Source organism: Schistocerca gregaria, chromosome 2, assembly GCF_023897955.1.
Source record: "Schistocerca gregaria isolate iqSchGreg1 chromosome 2, iqSchGreg1.2, whole genome shotgun sequence".
NCBI lineage: Eukaryota > Metazoa > Arthropoda > Insecta > Orthoptera > Acrididae > Schistocerca > Schistocerca gregaria.
The window spans coordinates 411497557-411525463 of NC_064921.1; the positions used below are offsets into that span (position 1 = coordinate 411497557).

The window sequence follows — 27907 nt, forward strand, 5'->3', positions numbered from 1 at the left end:
TGACTGTGCCTGAAAATTCTAACTGGAATCACACTGCCTTGTTTTTAAAACAGTATTTGCTGTGTCTGTTCAAATGGTTCAAATGGCTCTGAGCACTATGGGACTCAACTGCTGTGGTCATAAGTCCCCTAGAACTTAGAACTACTTAAACCTAACTAACCTAAGGGCATCACACACATCCATGCCCGAGGCAGGATTCGAACCTGCGACCGTAGCAGTCGCACGGTTCCGGACTGCGCGCCTAGAACCGCGAGACCACCGCGGCCGGCGCTGTGTCTGTGTATTATGTTCATTTGGTAAATTGTAACGCACTGAAAGCACTATTAATTACATAGTTGTTTATTCCTTCATTAATAACGTGTGATATCTTTATTTACTGCTGAGTGTGGAATTACCGTTTTAAACAAATAAATGTGTATAATTGCAGAAGTGAACAAATAGTAACTGATTACGACCAAATCCACAATCGTAACTGAATTCTGCCTTCCTTGCCACCAGGTCTCAGACCTCAACAAACTTTGAGCATCGTTTCTCAGAATCGGATAAGCCGAGACGTGTTCGCTTATTTTGGCTCCTTTTGCACTGGGTAAAGTTCCTCGCATATTGGCTAATGGCACTTGCCGTATTCTCGTCCCCAGTAAGGCTTCTAGCCGCTGTTCATGGTTGAGAGCATCCTCGCTTGCTGCGAACCGAGTGCGTTACCTCGTGCTTTGCTGAAGTAGCCATGCTACTTTGGGGTCAACGCAAGCCTTGATTCGCCGCCAGCAGTCACTGAATGAGAGTCTCAATAAATAAATATAATTGCTGAAGCAGTGTTTACGATTTCACGCCCTGTGTCCTGCACGGCATCCTGAGTCGATCATCCTGCAATATAATAATGCTCACAACTGCGACGCTGTAATGACAATTTTCTCCTCTTTTATCCCTGATTCCCACCTCACATATTGCATGAGGCATGTGCACTCAAACTTCCAACACACATTTTTCCATCATAAACACACTCACAGCAAATTCGTCAGCGTCTTCTTCTTCGCACCTTCCAGCAGCTTATTCATCTACACCAGTCTCAAGTTAGAATAACTCTAGAGCAAGAGTTACAATATCACTAAAGACTCCAGACATTTCCACCCACAAACTATAATCAAACAAACCATTCATCTTTTACATTGATTTATTAATTCTGAAATAATTGCACGTGAGTGTAGCATTTTTAATTAATATAAAGAGATACTAAAAAAATTCCGTTCGAAGGGCGTACAGTCTGGAACAGGTACGCCAACCAGGCAATATCGCCGTGAGCACTGAGGCAATCACCTCACCGACGCACCACACTGAAGACACCCGTTTAGTAAATCACCAGATCCCGCTGCGTGTAGGTTCGTAACTGTCTGCTGCACATCCTCGTCCGACAGAAATTGTCGACCTCCTTTAAGTGACCGAAGGAGTGATACTCGAATTGGCGATATATCAGGACTGTTGGGCGAGTACTCGAGAGCCTGTCACTTGAATTGACGTAATTACTGCGTTACGACACTTGCGATGTTGGAGGCTTGCATTATCACAAAACAGCAGCACCCAATTGCGCACCATTGCACAACAGTGATCTCCGACAGACATGTCGCCCATACACATCCTTCATTCTCTGATGGATGTCTACCTGTGTTTCTACTTCGCTACGAACGTATACACCAACGTAATATATTGTAATCTTCCTGTTTTGATATATTTGGTAATAGTTCACGTTTCCGCATTTACCGCACACACGTCGGAAAATCACGAATGCTACACTAAAACCAGAAAAGAAACGAATAAAAACATACGAGATGTAGTGCGGCAGAAGAATGCTAAAAATCAAGTAGACCAATAATGAAACAGAATGACCTCCAAAGAACCGGCAAGGAAGTACACATGTCGAAAACATTAAATAGAGGTGCATCAGGAAAAAACTTCGACAGCACTTTAGGGACCCGCAGATAGTAAAAGTTGTAGGTGACTGTTACATATTTCACAAATAACTGAGTACGTTGATGTGCCGAGATTGGCATAGGAAAGCAAATAGTCTCGTGCCAACCGAAAGATGTGCCAAAGAAAGTGATGGACGAAACTGAGAACTTAAAGGGATTGAGAACTCTCTTCTTGATTACTAAAATAAACCGAATGGACTTCTGACGACCACCGTCTTTTGCGAATATAGCCTACATCCTAGGCTCATCATACCCTTTAGCCACAGCTACCTTTGTTGCTGAAGTTTGACTTCCAAAAAAAGTTTACTTTTCGGAAAAAAATAATAAACTACTGTTTTTTTATTCGTAAGTTTATTTTCCGTTCAGTCTTCCTCAAGAAATTTCAGTAAAACCGTTCGTTAAAAAAATTTATTTCTCCCTTGTATACGTAACTCACTATATAATGACGAACTGGCTATCTTTACGTTATTGGTAAGAAATTAATTAACGAATATCACGTAATTCGAAGGATCTACACCAAAAAAAAGGAGCCTGGTTACTTTGCTATATAGGAGATATAACTAAGATGTCTACCAAACTGCGACGTAATTTAAAAAGGGTGTATTAGAGGTAATTCTGATTTAAAATTAACAATAATTTTAAATTTACAATTTTATGTACATTTAATTTTGATGTAAATAGCCTATGATTCTTTTTGTAGCAGGAGATAAGGAATTTAACAGCATTTAATTCTAGGATAAAATTAAAAATTTAACAACTTCAGAATTTCTTTCTGTGGTATCAACGTTCGATACCACACTTGTTAGGGGTTGCAGATATCGGCCGCGGTCCGTATTAGATATCGCTGGGCCCGCGAGTCGCGACTAGCGCCGCTAGCGCCGCTCCGCGGCTTGTGACAAGTGCCTCTCGTCCACTCTTGCTCGGGATGTCAACTAGGAACGTAGCGTAGGCTTCATCTGACAGGAAGCAACCTCTAACAAGGCGCTTAGTCAAGTGTGGCATAAGTAATGCCTCTCTTGATATCTGTTTGTAATTATATGTATGCAGCATTTGAAGAAGCTTGTAACACAAGTTAAGTACAATATATATTCCTATTTACCAACGACTACTAATTATTTCAGTCGTTGCAGATACAGACTATGCAGCCAGCTCCTTACCGACTTCACTGTCAAACCTGCAATATATGATTCTAATTAGCAGTGGCCACCTATCATCATAACAACTCACGAGCAAAACAATAACATTTTCAAAACGTTTTTAAAAAATTTAAAAACATTTCATCTCCTTCTCTTTTCATGATAAGTCTTGTAAATTACTGAAGCAATCCATAGCGAAATTCTCTGGGGTTAAGTTAAGGCAAATACACTGAAAAAGGCGTGGCGCGGGGGAGGGGGTGGGCTGGGGGGTCATTAAGAAGGAATTATTCGAATGGGACGGAAATCGAAATCTGTAGATGTGAAGGAACAGTAGAGATTACAATTTCAGTAAAATTGGGTGTTTTATTTAAGAGAAGCAGCTTGCGGGTGACTGTCAAGTTGGTATCTGACCGGTGTCTGGAACCTCTATGGCAGACCTTCGCTAGTCATCGGGTCTCACTTCAAAAGGGAGTTCGTCACTGAAAAATAATTTTTCTCCAGTAAGTGAGATTTCAGGCCGAAGATGTGTCTGCAGACGCCCGGGACAGCGGTGGGGGTACCAACCTGTCTGTCGACCGTCATACGCCCCGACAACTAGGAGTGACGGTCTGGGTTGCATTTCAGTACACACCAGGATCCTTGTGGCTCTCATCCGCGGCACCCCTACAGTACTGCTGTATTTCGACGATATTCCGCACCCCGTTTTGTTGCCCTTCATGGCAAGCCGTCCTGGGCTCATATTTCAGCAAGACAATGCCCGACCCCACACGATGAGAGTTGCACTGCTTGTGTTCGTGCTTGCCAAACCCTAGCTTGGTCAACAAGGGCGCCAGATATCTTCCAAAATGAAAACTTTTGGAGCGTTGTGGACAGGGCCCTCCAACGATCACGGAATCTAATGCGCCATTTGGACTTAATTTGGCCCGACATCCCTCAGGGGCACATCCAACAACTCTGTCAATCAATGCCAAGCCGAATTTACTACTTACGAAGGACCACAGATGGACCAACAAAATTTGAAAAGCTCTTTGTCTTGTACAAATCACCCAAATTTTCTGAAATTGTAATCATCTGTTTGACTGTGTCTATCGATTACCGTTCCGTTCGAGTAATTCCTTTGTGGTGCGTCGGTTCCCTTTTCTCTTCTTTGCAGTGTATATTACGTGCTTGACTCAACATATTTTCAATATAACAAATAAACAAATGAAGTCCATTGTAAAAGGCAGTTGGTCAAAAAGAAAAAGGAAAAACAATCACGGCCACGAATACACATTGCATAACAGAGAACTACGAAAACAACCAACAAATTGTTCTCGTTCTCGAGCCAATCTTACGTGGAACGGAACATCTTGTTCACGGATATTGTGTTCGAATAGTCGATGTGAGTTATCTAGAAACCGGAGGGCGCCTTGGATTTGACAGCTTTTCAGTTCTCGGCTGTCCAACTATAGTCTGACCTTTTTACAGACAGTGTTCCACTGTGCCCAAAGGATTCAAAAATGCCGACTTCAAATCGCTAAAATCAATATTTTCTTTTAATTTACGACTCATTCTGATCACAAAACATCATCAGATCGAGTAGTATTATAAACATAGCATTGGAGGGCATCTCGCTGACATTAGACATACAAGTGTACTGTGTTGAGTATTGTGACTCCACAAATACTTCACACAGTCTAAACGCTAGAATTTCATCATCTGTCAATGAACTGAGGTATCTGCAGAGCCATGATGCCTAATACAGAGGACTGGTAAGTCTTGCTGGTATGTCTAATATCAATGGATTGTCATTCCATGCTACCATTCATAATGCTACATTTATCGTACCATGTCGGTATAATGATGATATATAATCATGAAAATAATCGTAACGAAAGTATTGATAAAGCAGCTACTGGTGGTCTAAAGATGTCATTTCTGACTAGTGTGCCCACTGAAGAAATATGACTTTATTTACACACTGCAAATTAATATCACGGCTTTTGTACAAAAACCAATGAAGTTGTCACCCCGTTAATCTCAACAATTCTGTTCATGTTGAAGTACCATCGGGAATAAGATATGTTACGTCGTCGTCTTTAAGCAAATTTACGTGATCACAACGCGTAACACTACAGCTGCGATTCCAAGGCCAGGTGCACGTTCGAACACAGGCGAAATAGGGCAGGAGAGGGCACACAGAGAGACAGCTTCCTAGCCAGTATCACGCAGTATATCCTTGTGGAGCAGCGACTGAACTCATAGGTCTTACTTAAGAATTAGATTTTGCAGACGAAATGGACGTACTGATGTTATATGACACTCCAAAACGGAAGAAAACAGACGGTAGAAACGGTTATATGAGCAAGAGAAAAACTCGCGGTGAATCCGCTTTAACGTCTGAGATTTTTGATAAAACCGTTCAGTAACTACTTCTGTTTACAGAGGAGTCAATTATGGCAGGTTCACGAGCTTTTGTAAGTGACAGCGACTGGTGTCACACAAAAGCATGTACAGTCGAACAGCTTCGACAACCTGTTTCACAGAAAACAGTGGCTCGAACACTGCCTGGAGCAGGCGGAAGCAGGAACAGTAGAATGCCCTAAGTCGACGATGATAAATTTTTTATCCGGGTTCCCTATATTTCAAAAACCACTACAGCAATGGTCATGATACTTTTGCAATGGTCATGATACTTTATTCTTAGGCAACCGAACTAAAATAATTGCATTTTATGCACTAGCTTGGGAAATACAATTGCGGTGAACATATTGTACAACGTTTTGTACTTTCTCCAAAGTAATTTTAAATGTACTTAACATTCTTTTTATTTTACTCAGTAAGCTAAGTATGTATACAGTATCCTGCAACTTGCTGAAAATTTGAATGCTCTAAGCCAAAAATTTAGGGGGGAAACGCAAAGGGGATAAAAACTGGGGGAAGAAGGGTTTGAGGTTTGGGGACGACATGGTCCTCCTGGCAACAGGTCAGAAAGAGTTACAGGTTATAACGGTTATCATTGAAGCTACAGCAAGAGTTGATGGATTTTTAGACAACACAGTTGTCTGGAGAAACAGCGATTAATTTACTTATAATCAATTATTCAAAATGACAGTCACAATCGCATTAGTTTATTTTGCCGCCAACCGGTTTCAACCCGCGGTGGGGTCATCTTCAGGGTAATGTACACTGTAAAGTTATGATATTGTTAAGTAATCATGTACGTAATCTACAAGCAATTACATAAATAAAAAGAGTTTTATACCGATTTGGTCGCTAGCTGGAATCGTCACGCTGTCTGTGCACGGTTGGTAACTAAGCATGGTTGGCTCTCTGCATGAGCTTAAATAACGGCCAACAACACGTGGGCCTATTGTGAGGCCATCCACGGTGACCAACGGTAGTTACATGCTTAAGCAAAAAATCGTAAATTTGTTCCAGTTGTAATGTAAAATGTAACACATAATAAATAACTAATTAAACCTCTAGAAATTTACAATTAATTAAAATTGAGGATACTGTTGTCCCATTCATTTTTCTTATCATTTGTGGATATAGCAGAGCCCTCTATGTCTTGTGGTAGGGACGCCGTTGCCATGGGCGATAGTATAAATCAAGCGCCCTCTATCCTGTGTAGTTGGGACGCTGTCTTATGATAGCCGCTTAGTATAAGTCGTCTGCTGTAATACCGTCTTTGCGTGGTGTTCGTTGTTATGGTAACGGCGTACCATAACCATTCTTCCGCCATGTTGTTGCCAATGCATGTGGTCTTCTGCTGGGGCGTTATCTTTTTACAGCTTGTGTTGTCGTGGAAAATAAACTAATGCGATTGTGACTGTCATTTTGAATAATTGATTAAAAGTTCATGGAATGAAAATCTGCACAAAGAAAACAAAAGTCATGGCTCTTGCAGCAAATAAATACGTAAAGATAATGCTGAACTTAGAATTATCAGAACATGTGCAAAGGTTTAAATACCCCGCAAGTAGGTGAAAACCGACGGGAAGAGCAGCATAGAAATCAAAACAGGCATAGTAATGGCGAAAGAGGCATTTTATTAAAAAAAAAAGGAGAATTTCCCTACAGCAAAATGAGGAGGGATTTAAAGCAAAAACTGATAATACTTTTTGTATGGCGTGTCCTCCTGTATGGTGCTGAAACGTGGTCACTGACAAAGAAAGAGGAAGCAAGGCTAAAGGCATAGGGGAGGATGGGAAGAATAAGTTGGACAGATAGAGAGAACAATCAAGTGGATTGGATATATATTAAGAATGAAGCAGAGATCCAAAAAGATGTCTTAGAGGGGCCATGTAGAAGAAAAGAGAATGCAAGACAGGAAGAGATTACAGGTCCTGGACGATGTGATGGACTGCAGCACATGTTGTTGTTGTGGTCTTCAGTCCTGAGACTGGTTTGATGCAGCTCTCCATGCTACTCTATCCAGTGCAAGCTTCTTCATCTCCTAGTACCTACTGCAACCTACATCCTTCTGAATCTGCTTAGTGTATTCATCTCTTGGTCTCCCTCTACGATTTTTACCCTCCACGCTGCCTTCCAATACTAAATTGGTGATCCCTTGATGCCTCAACACATGTCCTACCAACCGATCCCTTCTTCTAGTCAAGTTGTACCACAAATTTCTCTTCTCACCAGTCCTATTCAATACTTCCTCATTAGTTATGTGATCTACCCATCTAATCTTCAGCATTCTTCTGTAGCACCACATTTCAAAAGCCTCTATTCTCTCCAAACTATTTATCGTCCATGTTTCACTTCTATACATGGCTAAACTCCATACAAATACTTCAGAAATGACTTCCTGACACTTAAATCTATACTCGACGTTAAAAAAATTTCTCTTCTTCAGAAACGCTTTCCTTGCTATTGCCAGTCTACATTTTATATCCTCTCTACTTCGACCATCATAAGTTATTTTGCTCCCCAAGTAGAAAAATTCCTTTACTACTTTAAATGTCTCATTTTCTAATCTAATTCCCTCAGCATCACCCGACTTAATTCGACTACATTCCATTATCCTCGTTTTGCTTTTATTGATGTTCATCTTGTACCCTCCTTTCAAGACACTTTCCATTCCGTTCAACTGCTCTTCCAAGTCCTTTTATGTCTCTGACAGAATTACAATGTCATCGGCGAACCTCAAAGTTTTTATTTCTTCTCCATGGATTTTAATACCAACTCCGAACTTTTCTTTTGTTTCCATTACGGCTTGCTCAATATACAGATTGAATAACATCAGGCATAGGCTACAACCTGTCTCACTCCCTTCCCAACTGCTGCTTCCCTTTAATGGCCCTCGACTCTTATAACTGCCATCTGGTTTCTGTACAAATTGTAAATAGCCTTTCGCTCCCTGTATTTTACTCCTGCCACCTTCAGAATTTGAAAGAGCGTATTCCAGTCAACATTGTCAAAAGCTTTCTCTAAGTCTACAAATGCTACAAATGTAGGTTTGCCTTTCCTTAATCTAGCTTCTAATATAAGTCGTAGGGTCACTATTGCCTCACGTGTTCCAACATTTCTACGGAACCCAAACTGATCTTCCCCAAGGTCGGCCTCTAGTATTTTTTCCATTCGTCTGTAAAGAATCCGCGTTAGTATTTTGTAGCCGTTACTTATTAAACTGATAGTTCGGTAATTGTCACATCTATCAATGCCTGCTTTCTTTGGGATTGGAATTATTATATTCTTCTTGAAGTCTGAGGGAATTTCGCCTGTTTCATACATCTTGCTCACCAGATGACAGAGTTTCGTCAGGACTGGCTCTCCCAAGGCTGTCAGTAGTTCTAATGGAATGTTGTCTACTCCCGGGGCCATGTTTCGACTCAGGTCTTTCAGTGCTCTGTCAAACTCTTCACGCAGTATTATATCTCCCATTTCATCTTCAACTGCATCCTCTTCCATTTCCATAATATTTTCCTCAATTCCATTGCCCTTGTATAGACCCACTATATACTCCTTCCACCTTTCTGCTTTCCCTTCTTTGCTTAGAACTGGGTTTCCATCTGAGCTTTTGATATTCATACAAGTGGTTCTCTTTTCTCTGAAGGTCTCTTTATTTTTCCTGTAGGCAGTATCTATCTTACCCCTAGTGAGATAAGCCTCTACATCCTTATATTTGTCCTCTAGCCATGCCTGCTTAGCCATTTTGCCCTTCCTGTCGATTTCATTTTTTAGACGTTTGTATGTATTCCTTTTTGCCTGCTTCATTCACTGCATTTTTATATTTTCTCCTTTCATCAATTAAATTCAGTATTTCTTCTGTCACCCAAGGATTTCTACTAGCCCTCGTCTTTTTACCTACTTGATCCTCTGCTGCCTTCACTACTTCGTCCCTCAAAGCTACCCATTCTTCTTCTACTGTATTTGTTTCCCCCATTCCTGTCAATTGTACCCTTATGCTCTCCCTGAAACTCTGTACAACCTCTGGTTTAGTCAGTTTATCCAGGTCCCATCTCCTTAAATTCCCACGTTTTTTGCAGTTTCTTCAGTTTTAATCTACAGGTCATAACCAATAGATTGTGGTCAAAATCCACATCTGCCCCTGGAAATGTCTTACAATTTAAAACCTGGTTCCTAAATCTCTGTCTTACCATTATATAATCTATCTGAAACCTGTCAGTGTCTCCAGGCTTCTTCCATGTATACAACCTTCTTTCATGATTCTTGAACCAAGTGTTAGCTATGATTAAGTTGTGCTCTGTGCTCCGCAGGACATACAGAAACATTAAGAGGTAAGGAATGGATCGCACGAAATAGAGACGCCAAGGCCTGCAAATATATCAAAGAACTGACGATGGTGCAAACTGAAGGTATAACTTTTCAGAAACAGCTACTAAAATGTAAAATAACTAAAACTTAATATTTTATATTTTCTTTACTCCCTCAGAAGTATCCTGCAACATACAGAATATCATTATCTTGATAGTTTTCCATGAATCTCATTCTTTTTCGCTGTTCTCGATTCCTTAGTGGCCATTTTTACTGCATACTGTGTTTTATCGATGCAAAACGTCTCTAACCGACGTAGTTCTCTGATGCAGTTTACATTAGGATAAATTCCCATCGCTTTCATCCTACCAGTGTTGCCGTCATCAAAAGCAATATCTGCACCACAGAGTCCCAGAATTTTAGTGTTTTCCTCCCATCAAGAAACATCTGTTGCTATGCGTGTCCATATGAGACTGTTGAAAGAATCATATGGATTATGAGTCTTCAACAAATCAGGATGTGCAAGGTCTCCTTAAATGCGTTTTATGGCTCCCGTGACAGATGCTGACTATTTATGACTGAATGAAGTACATGAGTACTTTGCATTCCGATACTTGTAGCACGAATTTGGTCTGGGGCGGCATAGTTGAAGTATTCCATTTAACATTTGCTCAAAGTTTCTGGAAGAAGGCGGCCCATTCTACCTGCTTCATTCTGAATCAATCATCGCTGTTATTTCTATCAATAATTATGACTGGCAGCCTGCCTTTATGTTTTTGTCATCTGAAGGTTTCTTTTTTTTTCGAACTTTGTTTCAACTCTCTGAACCCGGGGTCCATCCATTATTGGACGTGATACCAACAAAATTTCGCCTATGCAATACTGTAACCCACAGTCCTCTATACATTAAGTTACCAGCTATATTTGATCTTGATATAATGCATATAAACTTTTTAACATTTTAAACACCCATCAAGGTAGCGCATTCGGGAGGTCGGCGGTTCAAACCCGCGTCTGGCCCTAAATTCCTTCAGGAAATGCCGGGATGGTTCCTTTGAAAGGGATCTTTCGACTTCCTTGCCCATCCCTCACTAATTCGATGGGCCCGATGATCTCGCTGTTTGATCGCCTCCCCCTAGACGACCACCCAACAAACGCTTTAAACAGGAGCAAAGGATGTTTTTTTTTTTTAAAAAAAAAAAAAGGTTATAGTAATACAAATAAAAGACTTGCCGTGCAATTTTTAAGCGACTTATAAATCATTTTACTAAGAAAATTATGAATTTTGTAATGGGATGTAAACCTGAAAACATAAAGAATTCTTTTTTCCTTTCTAACTTACCGCTGGTCTTCTGGATGGTGGCAACAACTGAAGAATGGATAGGAAATTTTCTTTATAAGTGCATTGTTTCGTGTTGTTGTAAATGTAGTAACGAAGCTCAGATAGCAGGACTGTTACAGGGATTGCTCTGATAGGGGGATGAGACTTTCCTTGCTTAAGTTATTTCTTCAAGTTGTAAGAGGTCCATGATTAAGGAATTTATTGCTAGCGCACTCGAGCAGATATAACTTCGATGGAGTCCGAGTTCGAGTCTCAGTCCGGCACACAGTTTTAATCTGCCAGGAAGATTCATATCAGCGCACACTCCGCTGCAAAGTGAAAAATCTCATTCTGGAATTTGTTGGGAGGTTACAAAGTCATGTTGAGTAAATACGATTGTGCACATTGTTAATTTTTAAAGCGTTACGTTTGAAGATAGAGTTTAATTTGAATTTTGCCAGAAGTCATTTCTTACCAGTCAAAATTCCCATCCTATATTCAGTTTATTGTGTGCGTACACAAATTGCACTTCGCATTAAGGAATTCTCAGTTGTAGTATTTTAATGTTGCTTTGCAGCTATATACTGCGCACTGCTTGCGAGCAATCTGGAAAAATGTTTGTCAAGACACGAGGTAAGTGAAAACACAGTTTAGGGCGAGGAGTTTCTATGTAAGTTGAGTTGCACGTTTGTTTCAGAGGTCAGCTTACATTCAGGGTAGCATTTCATTTTGCACAAACTGTTAGCTTCCATTTGTAAGGCTTTCACGACCGGATGGTACTGTTGATAATTCTTCCAGGTTATATGGCCGTGGTCCATGGAATACTTCTATTCCTAACGTTTCGTCCAATACTACGTTGGACATCCTAAGAGGTATGGCTGGTCCTGCTGACTCCTGCCGACTGACGAGTCGGGCGTCGGAGAGCGGACTAAATACCGAGGAAAATGGGCGTGGTCTAACTTGCACATAGTAACAAAGAGAAAACTAGTCAAAGATAAAATGTAACTAACGAGAATAGTCCGTCATAGATAAAAATCACTTACCGATTCTGTAACGCCACTGTCCATATCTCGCTTAATTTCAAGGCCTCTTCTTTTCTATTAAAATTATCTTCATGTTTATAAATTTCAATAGCCTCCCTATACAGTCGTGGATAATAGTTCGTGGTAGCACTTAAAACTGTAGTTTCAGAAAACTTAACTACATGGTCACCGGACTGAAGTGCATGTTCCGCAACGGCCGACTTATCTATTTTACCCAGTCGGCAAAGACTTTTATGCTCCTTTACCCTCGTATTCACACTTCTTTTCGTAGTTTTAAGTGCTCCCACGAACTATTATCCACGACTGTATAGGGAGGCCTTTGAAATTTATAAATATGAAGATAATTTTAATAGAAAAGAAGTGGCCTTGAAATTAAGCGAGATATGGACAGTGGCGTTACAAAATCGATAAGTGATTTTTATCTATGACGGACTACTGTCGATAGTTACATTTTATCTTTGACTAGTTTTCTCTTTGCTACTATGTGCAAGCTAGACCACGCCCACTTGCCTCGGTATTTAGGTCGCTCTTCGACGCCCGACTCGTTGACCGGTTCATCGCTTGGTGCAACCAGTGGTTGCTCAAGGTCAATCCCTCCAAAACCCAGGCGATCATTGTAGGCAAAACAACCCCTTCCTTCCGCCTCCTTGATTTCTATCTCACCGTCTATGGCCGTCATATCGCCCCCACCCCCACCCTAAAGTACCTTGGCGTCACCCTCGACCGTCGACTCTCCTGGACCCCCCATCTCCGGACAATCCAAGCCAAGTCACACTCCCGACTCCGTCTCCTCAAGCTCCATTCTGGCCATACATGGGGTCTGGACCCATCCACCATACTCCACACCTATAAATCCCTCATCCGCCCTATCCTTTGTTACGCCCATCCGGCTTGGATCTCAACCCCACCTACCTTTTATAAATCCCTCCAAATCCTTGAACGCCAAGCTTTCTGCCTCGCCTATCGCTTCCGTCTCCCCTCCCCCACGCGAATCCTGTACGATCTCATACCATTCCCCCACCTCCTCCTTTTCCTTGAGAGGATATGGATCCAGTACACCTCCCGCAACCTCGACCCTCCTCACCCACTTGTCTCGCCCATTCTCTCCCGCCCCTGCCCACTGCCGCGCCTGTATTCCCACATCCCACCCGGTCTCCATCTCTTCACCCTCCTTACCCTCTCCCAAGGTGGCTTCCGCCAGCTCCCCCTCCCTGATGATGCCCTTCTCCCATCCATATACACCTCCCACCAACTTTGATCCTCCCTCCCTCTTCCTCTGTCTGTTCCTTTGGGCACCCTCCCTTCCTCCTCCCTTTCTCGCCACTCCTTCCCCGGGCTTCCCCTCCCCTGTCCCTCTACCCCTCCTCCCATCTCCTCAGCCATTGCCATCTTTGTCCTCCCCTCCGCACCCTCTCCCCCCCTCACCTTTCTTCCCCTCTTGGCAGGTCCCCGGACTCGCACACACCACGTGGACTTCTGCGCGCCGGAGATCATCGCCATCTGTGTCTCGTGTGTGTGACGTCGTTTTGTGTTTTTAGTGTCCGCCATCATGCTTCTACGTTGACTTGTGCCGTCCGATTCATCAGTGTTCTGTGCTCCGTGTCAACGTGTTTTCAGTGTCGTTATCGTCGAGTGAGAACGGCTCCGTGTATCTGTGACCACTATTTTTTAGCCCGTCACTATGTTCATTCTGTTTCTCCAATCTGTGTTCTGTTATTGTCAACACTGTGGCTGAAGAGCGGCGTAGCATGCCGCTGACAGCCTACCTGATTGTATAGGTATTAAAATAACAATAAAGGGAAAAAAAGCACGACTCGTCAGTCGGCAGGACTCAACAGGACTAGCCATACCTCTTAGGATGTCCAACGTAGTATTGGACGAAACGTTAAGAACAGAAGTGTTCCATGGACCACGGCCATATAACCCGGAAGAATTATCAACGACAGTAATTAGTTTGTTTGGTAGTCATTTCTGAGAAGTTTTGGTGGAGATTCGCTCAGACAGAGAGCAGCTGAGCTGCAGCAGGTGTGAGAAGCGCCCGGGCCGGCGGCTCACCTCGTAGCAGCGGCAGCCGGCCTTGTGCGTGGGCCAGTGCTGCTTCTGGTGCTGCCTGCTGCAGTAGGCCGCCTGCCGGCACATCGAGCACCGCTGCGACGCCGGCGCGCCGCACACCTCACACGACGCCGCCTCCTCCGGCATCTCCGCCTCTGCAACACCACAAGCGACACTGCCGGCTCAGCACCTCGCGTTCCACAGCTCCCTCTGAATCTGCAAGAGGATACATCAACAGAGCAGTACACACCGAGGGACAACACACCTGCGTTGCCGAGGATACTAACGCACGCCTGCTCGATGGCACTCGATTCTCAGACAGCCGGTTCAAATCCTGGTCAGGGTACAAATTTTCATCGCTAGTATTTGCCCAGCAAATGGAGGATAGATGGAAGCGTTAGCTTCATGACAGAATTTGCGCCTGTCTACCGGATTAATTTCTGTACTCCTTCGCAGTCATGCCATACGACTGTTGTTTCTTTGGTCAGCTAGGGATGTTAAGCTCGACAGGTCTCTTGGGCTGATGCACTGTGATTGTTTTGATAATGTCCCGTCAGACAGGTACGGGTCTCATGGAATTCGGATTTTTGACACTATTAATGGTTAGTTACGTTTCTTAGATAATTTTGACAATTCTTTCGTCTAAATCATGTGGAGCGATTCAGTTTACAGGAGATGCATAAATAATTCTTGTCAACATTAGTGGCAAACGGCCTTGCTTCAGTGGTGACGCCGGTTCCCGTCAGATCACCGAAGTTAAGGGCTGTCGGGCTGGGCTAGCACTTGGATGGGTGACCATCCGGTCTGCCGAGCGCTGCTGGTAAGCATGGTGCACTCAGCCATTGCGAGCCAAGTTGAGGAGCTCCTTGATTGAGAAATATCGGCTCTGGTCTCGTAAACTGACATATGGCCATGAGAGCGGTGTGCTGACCACATGTCCCTCCATATCTGCGTCCAATGACTCCTCTAGGCTGATGATGACGCGGCAGTCCGTCGGTACCTTTGGGCCTTCATGGCCTGTTCGGAGCTAGTAGTCAACATTAGAGAATACATTATTTTTTTGTCTTAATCTTGCAGCTACACTTAAAAACTTCAGTTTCTTGCAAGCTGCAAAATTTTAAAATAAAAATTCGTGCTTGGAATAGAAAGAGTTGAGCAAGACAAATCATTTTAGGTTAGCTTGGTTTACCCCAAGTCAATTATTTTATATTATCAGGTAGATGATGAAAAATTTTTATTGTAGCTTATACTGCACGCCTTTCTGAGCCACTGAATGTTTTAATGATAGGTAATAAAAATCATTCGTCTAGTGTTGTACATAGGGACATCACTATTCTTCTCAAATTGTAGTGGGTTACTTGTAACGAATTTGCGAAACAAATGTACTGAGATGGTGCAGTTAAAATGCCTAACTTCTTCAAGCGGCACCTACAAGTCGACTGCATGTGAACGCCACATGCCGGCCGCTGTGACCGAGCGGTTCTAGGCGCTTCAGTTCGGAACCGCGCTGCTGCTTCGGTCGCAGGTTTGAATCTTGCCTCAGGCATGGATGTGTGATGTCCTTAGGTTGGTAGGTTTAAGTAGTTCTAAGTCTAGGGGACTCATGACCTCAGATGTTAAGTCCCATAGTGCTTAGAGCCACTTGAAGCATTTTTTTAACGCCACATGCTCGCTTTTCTTCTATATGAGGAGTTACCTTGGAAATGTAAATATGTCATGAAGTTGATTCGTTTGTTTCCAAGACCAGTAGTTACACGAAAGGCAAAATAGCTCAACTGGGGATCGTCTGTAAGTGGGTGCACCCCATCCAAGGATGCATTTCCTCTTTTTCTGATTCATCATACTTGAAAGGCCACTGTAGTTTATTACAACTTTATTTTATATCCACTTATCACAACCAGCTGGGAAGAAGGTTATGTCCCGACGAGTATGCGGAATTCTAGGATAGTTACTCTATGTAAACAGAAAGGGAACAGAAGTGACGGTAACAATTACCGAGGCATTTCATTACTAAGTGTAGCCGGGAAAGCTTATGCAAGGGTCATCCTAATGCGATTACAGATCTTAGCTTCCAGAATCTACCCAGAATCTCAGTGTGGCTTCAGGCCCGGCCGATCAACCGTAGATATGATCTTCTCCTTAAGACAGCTACAAGAGAAATGTCGTGAGCAGCAGAGGCTACTTTATATTGCTTTCATTGACCTTGTTAAAGCGTTTGATTTAGTGAGCAGAAATGGGCTTTTCAAACTGTTGCAGAAGATTGGATGCCCACCTAAACTACTGTAGATAATTGTCTCTTTCCATGAGAAAACACAAGCAACAATTTGCTTCAACGGTAAAACATCAGAAGCATTCCCTGTTAATAGCGGTGAGAAACAGGGGTGTGTGTTAGTTCCTACATTATTTGGGATTTCCTTTTCCCTTCTGCTCAGATTTGCCTTTGAAGACTGTGAGGAGGGAGTGCATCTACATACGAGGTCTGATGGAAATCTTTTCAACATTGCTCGCCTCAAGGCCAAGACCAAAGTAAATACAGTTGTTATCCGTGAGTTGTTATATGCGGACGATGCAGCTCTAGTAGCGAACACAGAAGATGAGCTGCAGTATATAATCAACAAATTATCAAATGCCTGTGAAAAGTTTGGTCTACTCATCAGCCTTCAAAAGACTAAAGATCATGGCGCAGAGCACTACCAACCTTCCATCCATTAGCATTGATGGCAATCCTCCCCAGATAGTTGATGACTTTACCTACATGGGATCCACAATATGTAGAAACTTGTCCATGGACACTGAACTTACTAACAGAATCGCAAACGCATCATCTGTCATGGCTAGATTGAAAAACAGAGTATGGAACAACGGACTGCTTACCACAAAAACTAAATTAAAAGTCTACAACGCTTGTGTTATAAGCACCCTTGTCTATAGCTGTGAGACATGGACAACTCTTTCTAGGCATGAATCTCGACTCAACAGCTTCCATCTCCGCTGCCTCCAGAAGATCCTTCAGATCTCTTGGAGAGACAGTGTACCCAACACCGAAGTCTTTCATCGTGCAAGCACAACCAGCATCTTTGCACTCCTGAGTCATCGACGTCTAAGATGGTTGGGACATGCCAGGCTCATGGTCCTGAACGGATACCGAAACAGCTGCTGTACGGCGAAATTCAGGAAGGTGTGAGGCCAGTGGGACGACCGCATCTTCGTTTCAAGGATGTCTGCAAAAGAGACATGACCAAGACCAGAATCAATCCAAGTCTCTGGGAAAGCATTTGCAGATGACCGTGTCAAGTGGCGAGTAACTGTGCGCAACGGCGTCAAGCTCTCAGAGGACGAACGCACACAGGAACAAATCAGGAAGAGGACAAAGCGAAGAGACAGAGCGGCTTCTGTTCGAAGTCCCTCAGATTCCACATGTCCACACTGCAGTAGGGACTGCCACTCTCGAGAGGGACTTTTTAGACACAGCAGACGCTGCAGACTCTGAACCAAGCATGCTACACCATCATCCCTCAAGGATGGACGGGTGCCATTTAAACATTTTTAGGGAACACTGAATAAATGAATTTTTACACTGTATACCAACTTTTACAACATTTATTCCCGATTAAAGCAATCTTCTTTGTTTAGTTTTTAGTATTAGGAGAGACAAAGGCCGCTACGATTCTCCGCCAGTGTCTCGTAAGTCCAAAAGACTAACCTGAGACCAGAGTCGAAATGCAGCAAGTGCTGCATCTCTTCCAAAACTGACTGTCGCTGAGCCGGTCTTAAGAGGTGCCCAAGGCTTGCCAGAGGTCGATAAGAGGGCGACTACGCCGTTGTCGACCCTTCTGCCCTGGTACTGTTTCACCCTGAATACCAGTGCCCTCTCTGTTCCTCACCTACTGCTGTCTGGAGGTATGTTCTTCTGGAAATTGTGAGACCACAAAACTGTCTAACTTTTCTCTTAACTTGAATGTGGTCGCTAGTTATCAACACAAAAGTTGCTAACTAGAGAAAGATACAGGGCACCACTTTGTCTCCATAAAAGTTAAAGGCACCAGAGAGGCAGTTCTGACTTTGCGTTTGTTAAAACCATTCTGGAAACTTTCGTAGGATTAGTAAACCTACAAAACCAGTTCGACAGTATAAAGTCCAGCGAAATACTTGTAATTTTCAGGTAAATGGATATAATGCTATAAAAAAGATGGATAATACACAACATGCAGAAGAATCAAGACAATCCGATAAGAATGGAAGACCAAGAGAGAAGAAATCGGTTTGATAATTATTTAAATAAAAATGTTCAATGTACTATTTTTTAAAAATCGCACTAAATAACATAAAATAATTTCTGCTATCGCCATACTGGTTCCTATAACATACAGACAGTTCTCAAAAGTTTTCTTAGTGAATTTTTAAAAGCTAGGAAAATACTTGGAAGATTTATAAGGAAAAACGTGGGGCGCGTCCATTAGACAATACTAAGGAGGTCAATTATTCATGCATCAGTTAGTAAGTCGTGTAACTGTAAGGAGGTGAACTATTCATGTAATTTTGTATTGAACGCATCCCACGTTTCTGTTTTAAATTTTACAAGCATATTCATAGCTATTTAAAATTCAGATAACAAATTTTTAAGACTGTATGGGTTTAGGACAAATTATCATGTGCTTTTTAATCCAGTTTGAAACAGGGTACAATAAAAAATTGTTTTTATTCAAATAATTTTTTCTGCTTGTTGGTTTTGTGCATATGAAATTTCGCAAACATTTTGATGAGATTGCACCACAGACATACTATGGTAAATTTCATGTTCGTTTCAGTTTCTCTTCACCTAATCTAACAAATGTCTTACTTCCTCCTATGCATATCTCTGGGAAAGCCCTCAAGGCAAAAATTAAGGCGATAACAACTCACATGGAGGCTTATCAGGAATCCTTCTTTCCACAAACCATTCACGATTGGCACAGGAAAAGGAGGAAATCGGAGAGACACACAAATTAGCCTCCGCCATACACCAGACAAGAAATCGATTTAGTAATGCATTGCCATCCTGTTTCTGAGCCATGTTTAAAATTTCAAGTCTCTAGCTCATCGGGAACTTAGTTTAACATCAATTCCAAAATTTGTACTGAACGGACAGATAAGAAAGCGATATCTATATTTGTTCTCCTCCACTCCCCTTCCTGTCCCCCTCTCTCTATCTCTGCTCATCCATGCCCTTCCGCTCGTATAACACCTGGAATGCATTCTAATACCACTCCCACAACACACCGGTCCTGGAGGGCATCCAAGATGTCATCTATAACCAGCCCTTTTCATACTCATATCTGTGGGAGCTAGATGGATCTGGCAGACAAGATCCGAGTTAATGCTGCAGTGTCGTCCAGTTCTGAGTTATGTTGAAAATTTCCGTTCTCTAGCTAATTGGACCGAGTTTAAAATCAATTGTAAAATTTGTGCAAATATAGAGGCACACAAGAAAGCAACCAAATAAAAACGTGATAAAACAGCGTATGACGAAGATGTATTCTTTCTACTGTATGGTTCAACCCTTTGACGAAGTGAAGGAATTTTGTTACCATGGAAGGAAAAAGCCGGCTAGCATGGAAAAAGAGGTACATTAGCATTAAATGTAGGCCTTAATTTGGAAACAAGAAAGAGTCATCGTAGCACATCCAAGAACGATTTTATGTTTTCATTTATTATTGCGACTGTCGATTTGCATGAGCAGCTGGCTTGAATAACTGAACTGATATTGCAGTCGCAGGTAAACATACGAAAGTCTACTTGATGTTTTCAGTAAAATAAGCGCGAAAGAAATTTAGTCATTATCAGGAGAAACTGTGATTTTTTTTGTTACTGTTTTTTAATGAATTGAAGAGTTCGAGAATAATTATTTTATTTATCGGAAATCAATCAATGAATTATGGCACTAGAGATAAATTAATCACGTTTTGGTTAGAGAGTAGTCTTACGAAACTAACCTGAGATGTGACGACGCACCCTTCTCTCCCCCCCCCCCCCTCCCCCATCCTATCGTTATACAGAAATTTCCCTGAGAGCTCATATGAGCCCATGTGTTCCTAGTCAGAAGATCCGATGAAATCAGGATCAAGTAGCTCGGCGCCCTCTGTCAACAATGAACTAAAATACAGAATGTGCGGAGACACAGACTGTAATCCAGAGTTGAATGAGACTGAAAGATGTAAAGCTAAGTATACAGACGGGAATCAGTTGTGACGTTTTATCTGATTTAGGGAAATTGGAATAGTGTGGTGTCAATGTTATAATGTTAGTATGTAAACTACTGACTCCGAAATCGATTGTTTTATGCTCCCTTATTACTGCATCAGATGTTGACATGTTCCAGGCACAGTGGGCAGTTTCAGACACATCCACAGAACAAATGCACCTGTGTTATGTGACAGCCAGATCCGGTTCATGTACTTCTAAGTATTGACAAATGAGACATCAATATATAAAAAATAACTAGTTATATTTACAATCGACTTGCGTCCTTGATGGTGTTGATATTATGTAGGAGAATGATTAGTATTTATGCTTCCAAGTGTTTACGCTAAAGTAAGTGTCTGCTCAATTGCACAAACTAGACGGAGATGTGTTATTTTTTAAACAATCGGTTGCCATACTGTTGAGTTAACTTTCACTTAGGTCTTCATCTAGAGGAGTGGCCATGCCTACCAATGTAACTAACGCACGCTGTATGGCAATATAACTGGCTAGTTTTTGTATATTGGTGTCTCTTTTGGCAATACTTGGAAGAACAAGAATTTGTTCTGACTGTCACATTATGCAACTGATCTTGCTCTAGTGAATGAGTTTGATAACGGGCTTGATTCCTCAGTATAAACAAATCCGAGGAGGAGCCATTTGTTTTACATAAATAGGAATACCTGGATAGATACTTGAATCCTATCTTTTTCGCATGCGAGTCTGTCTTCCCCAGAGGGCAACGTCCCTCTGGAGCAACTGGCCGGGGTCTGCCAAACTGACCACCCCCAATCTGGCGCGCTTCCTGTCCTGTTCTGGCCGCTGTCCAGCTTCCGCCTCGTCTCGTAAACACGCGAAAATAGGTTGCGTACTTCTAGAAGCGAACAGCGTCGTACTTGAGTCACCAGTAACTTGCTCCCAAATGGAAGTTCCAGCGTTATACAGTGTATCATAGGAGGAATGGTCAGTACTCAGGGTTTGTTTTGGCTCATACTATCTCCTCTCAAAATACGGAAAGCAAAGAGTTAGCAGTAGAATAAACATATTTCACAGTATCGAAGATGAAGTGCACATAGTTCCTAAGGTACGCGTTTTAGACCTCATGTTTACTAGACTTTTGCTCGAATAATCGTTCCAGTCATATTCCTGAACTGGGACACCGTGTATATAAGACACGGCAAAGTTCAGTTAACACTACAGGCTCAGAACCGTAAGTATTGCTCATTTCCATCTCTTCATGATTTTTCAGTGTGGTTCAGAATGAACTCTATGTGCGATTGCGCCTCTGATGCAACTATTCAGAGTCAGTGCTAGCGATATTTATGTGATCAGCACTGCGTACTTTTCATGTCGCTGTTCATAGAGTTAGGATACTCGAGACTGCAGTCTGAACAGTGGTGGTGACAGGCCAGCTACTTATCTATGAAATATCTATCTCCACCACGCACCTTTCGACTCCATCTGGTGAACCATCACCGTTAAACAGCATCTTACGATTTAATCTCCATAACATATTAAGGCGACCGAAAAATAACATTTTTACTTTAAATTGAAACAGATCAATTGTTAACAGGTTTTTATTTTTAATCAGCGCTATAATAATCCTACTTATCACCAACCTTTTGCCGTTTAATGCACAAATTCTGAATGCCGCATCGTCAAAAATCAATTGATTTTTGAGTAAAATAGTTGGAGATGACATTTTGTACTTTTCCTGATTTTTTTTTTGTTACTTAGTAAATGTTGTAGAAGTCGTAATAAACAGACATCCAATGTCGCCATATCGAGGTGAAGCAGTACCTCCCATCCCAATTCATTAACTTTTTTCATATTTCGTCTTACTCAGTGAGGTCTCGCGTTATCGTGTTGCAGAATAACGCCTTTTCTGTTCACAATCGCCGGGCGCTTACAATTGAGGATTGATTCACTCGATTCAGTTGTTCACAAAAAAGATCTGCATTCATAGTTCTTCCTGGTTTCAGCACTTCAAAGTGAACGACACCACGAATATTGCACCATTTCACAAAAAAAGCCCTTTTTAGAGAGTAAAGCTGCTTCAAATGGTTCAAATGGGTCTGAGCAGTATGGGACTCAACTGTTGAGGTCATCAGTCCCCTAGAACTTAGGACTACTTAAACCTAATTAACCTAAGGACGTCACACACATCCATGCTCGAGGCAGGATTCGAACCTGCGACCGTAGCGGTCGCGCGGTTCCAGATTGTAGCGCCTAGAACCTCTGGGCCACTCCGGCTGTCTGTAAAGCTGGTTTCACTGTACTTCGTGGTGACAGGTCCTGAGAGAGACACTGTCTTATAATAGATCTAGCGATCTAAGAACGCTCCTGTATTGTGCCGCTTAAGCAATACGTTTCATGTGGTGGATCGGTTACCTTTATTTGTCGTCTTCAAAAATCTGCTGGAAATGTTCTTGGATGGTCGACCAAGATTGGTTAAGTGTGTATAATAGTTCCTCAATTGCGGGACACTGATCTTCTTCCAATTCCGCCCTTAGCATGGCACTGTCTAAAATTGGTGGTTTTCCAGATAAATGTGTCGGAAAAATGAAAATTACCGCTTTTGAACTTATAAAACCAACCTTGGCATTTGCGAATGTCTATTGCACTTGGATAAACATCGCAAATGTTTTTGGCTGCAACTGTTGCGAAACACAAAGAGCATACGATGCTGTCTATGTAACGGGTCGTTATAATTAAACTTTCCCTATTTAACACACTGTAACGCGGAAACTAATTACCGTACGAGGACCAAATTCGGTAGCATTAATGTCAACGACATGGGGCAGAGGAATTACGCAGAATCAATTCAACTGAAACATTTTTAATGTGCTGCTACTGTACATCATACCGTTTCATGCCGGTACCATTACTGCTACAAAAAGGGCTCATTATGGTTCCATCAGTGTTCAGGATAGTCTGAAAACGCAGGATTGCATTCCTCACAGCAGAACGAAGCATGTCCGTAGGTATACTGACTACCTCTCTTGATACGCTGCGCTTCAGATCAGCACTTGTGTGAATATTCCCCTGGTAAACCCTGTCCTTCGGGTAGCCCTACGACCAGAACTCACAGGGGGAGAGATCAGGTGATCGCGCCGGCCAAGCATTTGGAAACGGTCGGCTGATAACATCGATCGTTTCCAAATGTGTTTCGGAGAAGCAGGTGAACGTCACCAGCGATGTACGGTGGGGCCCCACCTTGCATGAAAACTGTTGAGTTCAGTGCGTCTCTCTCCTGTAGCACGGGTCAGACATGCTGGCGAAGCGTATCGCGATAACGCTGGCCAGTCACACTGCACGAGTTTGGTCCTTGAGCGCCAAACTGTTCAAAAAAGAGTGGGCTAATGATGAACGGAGTCGTGAACCCACACCATACGGTGACACGTTCACCATATAGAGGAACGTCATGCACAGTGACTGGGGACGAAGATCCCCCACACTCGTCAGTTCTCTGTGTTCACCTCACCCGTCCTAGAAAAATGAGCTTCATCTGTCCGTAAGATTGTCCAGGAATCGCCCTCGCCGGCCAGTGTGGCCGAGCGGTTCTAGGCGTTTCACTCTGGAAACGCGCGACCGCTACGGTCGCAGGTTCGAATCCTACCTAGGGCATGGATATGCGTGATGTCCTTAGGTTAGTTAGGTTTAAGTAGTTCTAAGTTCTAGAGGACTGATGACCTTATATGTTAAGTCCCATCGTGCTCAGAGCCGTTTGAATCATTTGAATAGCCCTAATTTCAATTCTTCCGAGAAAGTGGAGAGCGAAGTCAACACGTCGTTGTGCGTCCTGTGATGCAAGCTGCTGTACGGTATGGATCTTGTACGGATACCATTTGAGAATGGTTCAAAGCACCTTCTGTGCAGTGGCCCCCGTGATGTTCAACTGTCGTGACACAGCACGCGCATTGCCTGACGATCGGGAATAGCGCGCAGCATTGTCTGCCATAGCAACAGCGATTTTATCAACCACGTGCAGTGCAACCGTCGTCGGCCTCTTCCCGGAGCGACGCCCAGTTCTCCAGTTGAGTCGAACTGCTTCACCATAATCCGCACAGCAGGCCGAGTAAGAGGACCCTTCCGTAATCCTTTCAGCCGATGGTATGTCTCGAAGTTCAGTTGCAGCATTACTGTTGTTTTGATGATAGGGCTACAGCAATAACGGCCTGTTCATTTCGTCCAAGCTCACGCTGACCCGTGACCAAGTGCACTGATATTGGTCAGGCGTGTGAGACTATGAATCACTATTTTTAAGTAATGAACAGTCAAGATCGCAATAATATTTTTTTACTGACCAGTTTCGGCTTATGTAAAAGCAATCTTCAGAATTTTTGGCCTGCAATTGCTGGTGCTCGCGGCCCAGCCACTGGGGGCCAAAAATTCTGAAGATGGCTTTTACATAAAACGAAACCTATCAATAAACAAATATTATTCCGATATTGACTGTTCATTCTAACCTAAATATAACAACAGGTCGTTGTTCTCCATAAACTATGTTGTCTAAATTTGTATGAATCACTATAATCACGGCACCTGGTGGCCATATGTGGAACTCGACGGTGGCGCTGTGACTCATGGAAAATACACTCCTGGAAATGGAAAAAAGAACACATTGACACCGGTGTGTCAGACCCACCATACTTGCTCCGGACACTGCGAGCGGGCTGTACAAGCAATGATCACACGCACGGCACAGCGGACACACCAGGAACCGCGGTGTTGGCCGTCGAATGGCGCTAGCTGCGCAGCATTTGTGCACCGCCGCCGTCAGTGTCAGCAAGTTTTCCGTGGCATACGGAGCTCCATCGCAGTGTTTAACACTGGTAGCACGCCGCGACAGCGTGGACGTGAACCGTATGTGCAGTTGACGGACTTTGAGCGAGGGCGCATAGTGGCCATGCGGGAGGCCGGGTGGACGTACCGCCGAATTGCTCAACACGTGGGGCGTGAGGTCTCCACAGTACATCGAAGTTGTCGCCAGTGGTCGGCGGAAGGTGCACGTGCCCGACGACCTGGGACCGGACCGCAGCGACGCACGGATGCACGCCAAGACCGTAGGATCCTACGCAGTGCCGTAGGGGACCGCACCGCCACTTCCCAGCAAATTAGGAACACTGTTGCTCCTGGGGTATCGGCGAGGACCATTCGCAACCGTCTCCATGAAGCTGGGCTACGGTCCCGCACACCGTTAGGCCGTCTTCCGCTCACGCCCCAACATCGTGCAGCCCGTCTCCAGTGGTGTCGCGACAGGCGTCAATGGAGGGACGAATGGAGACGTGACGTCTTCAGCGATGAGAGTCGCTTTTGCCTTGGTGCCAATGATGGTCGTATGCGTGTTTGGCGCCGTGCATGTGAGCGCCACAATCAGGACTGCATACGACCGAGGCACACAGGGCCAACACCCGGCATCATGGTGTGGGGAGCGATCTCCTACACTGGCCGTACACCTCTGGTGATCGTCGCGGGGACACTGAATAGTGCACGGTACATCCAAACCGTCATCGAACCCATCGTTCTACCATTCCTAGACCGGCAAGGGAACTTGCTGTTCCAACAGGACAATGCACGTCCGCATGTATCCCGTGCCACCCAACGTGTAAGTCAACTACCCTGGCCAGCAAGATCTCCGGATCTGTCTCCCATTGAGCATGTTTGGGACTGGATGAAGCGACGTCTCACGCGGTCTGCACGTCCAGCGCGAACTCTGGTCCAGCTGAGGCGCCAGGTGGAAATGGCATGGCAAGCCGTTCCACAGGACTACATCCAGCATCTTTACGATCGTCTCCATGAGAGAATAACAGCCTGCATTGCTGCGAAAGGTGGATATACACTGTACTAGTGCCGACATTGTGCATGCTCGGTTGCCTGTGTCTATGTGCCTGTGGTTCTGTCAGTGTGATCATGTGATGTATCTGACCCCAGGAATGTGTCAATAAAGTTTCCCCTTGCTGGGACAATGAATTCACGGTGTTCTTATTTCAATTTCCAGGAGTGTATGTACCCCATACTCTGGACATTTATGCTACCAACTGTGGTACTCGTGAGGTAGTTATTTTCCGTGTTATAACGAGTTAAAGAGGGAAACTTTAATTACAAGTACCCAGTACTTCTTTTGGTAGCAGGCTGGCTATTTCACTCTCATCAGATCAAATTTTTGCCGGGTCTTCAAACGGATCAAACTTGTCATCTGCACACAATATTTCCGCCGTCCACGTGGTCTTTATCGTCAGGTGAGGAAAGCTGAGCCTCTCTCGCCGATAATCGGCAGATGGATCGGCAGATGACAGGTTTGATCCGGCTGAAGCCCAGACAAGAATTTGATCTGTTAATACGCCGGGAAAGTCTGCGAGTGACATCAAGTCACTCTCATTCTGGCTTTAAAATGTCTTTCGCACGCTCTGAAGTACACAGTGAGCTGATAAATGATAAACGACAATTGGAAATTTCTGGTAATTTCCTGTGGGACCAAACTGCTAAGGTCATCGGTCCCTGAGCTTTTACACTACTTAGTCTAACTTAAACTGTCTTAGGCTAAGTACAACACACACACATGCCCGAGGGAGAACTCGAACCTCCGACGGGGGCAGACGCGCGAACCATGGCAAGGCGCCTTAGAACGTGTATATGCATAGAAACGATATTACTTTCCGATCCGCCTAATATTTTGAGAGCTGAGAATTAATTCACGCCAGGACCGAACACATTTATCTCTCTTCCTGTTACAGTGCAAATCCACTATTCGATTCGAGTCAGCTGTCTATCGGAGTAGGATAATCACAGCAATAGATTTCATCCCCTTCACGCAGATGGGCAAAAATTTGCATTAGTAAAACGATCTCTTTAATGGAAAAAGCGTTTTATAATTTTTTTAAAGGTGTGAGCGCTAATATTCTGTCACTGCAGGCACGTTATTGATATGTGTTAGTATTCACGTTGGAAAAATAAGATTTAATTAAAGGATTAAATAGAATTTATCAAGCTGCTTACACCGTTCAATGCGCAATGCGTCAGCGTGCGAAAGTGAGACGTGAGCCAGACCAGCGTTTAGCGAACCTGCGTGTGGTACTCCTTTCAGTCTATATGTGGTACGTAGGCAGTCTTGTATGCATCTTTCGCAAACACTGGGCTCGTCCTCAATCTACACTTCAGAAAATAAAACGTTAAACTACAAACAGAAAAATGTTTATGCATTTCACAGACTGGTGACGCCTCACCTACCTTAGCATATCGACTCTACTGTTCACAAAGCAAAAGCAGATTCGCCAAATCATAGAAACAGCGGACCCCGTACGAGGGGATAAAGTTAGGAAAGAGATGATGAAATTTGTCTCTGGTTCCCAGAGAAGAAAATTATCTAGGTAAGTTATAAGAACGAATGAGAAAGAATGCTTATCACTAAAGGAATCGGAAAGGGCCAACAGAATTACCACTGGACTATGTTTGTGTGCAGAA

At 43.4% G+C, this 27907-nt stretch overlaps 1 protein-coding gene across 1 annotated transcript in view; it reads right to left on the reverse strand.

Annotated features, from left to right (window-relative positions):
- LOC126323215 (SET domain-containing protein SmydA-8-like) overlaps positions 1-27907 on the reverse strand; it is a 111029-nt gene that overhangs the window by 71429 nt on the left and 11693 nt on the right. Inside the window, exon 2 of the mRNA XM_049994615.1 lies at positions 14228-14379. Coding sequence (XP_049850572.1) covers positions 14228-14371 — 144 coding nt within the window. The 5' untranslated portion in view covers positions 14372-14379. The remainder of the gene's footprint in view (positions 1-14227; positions 14380-27907) is intronic.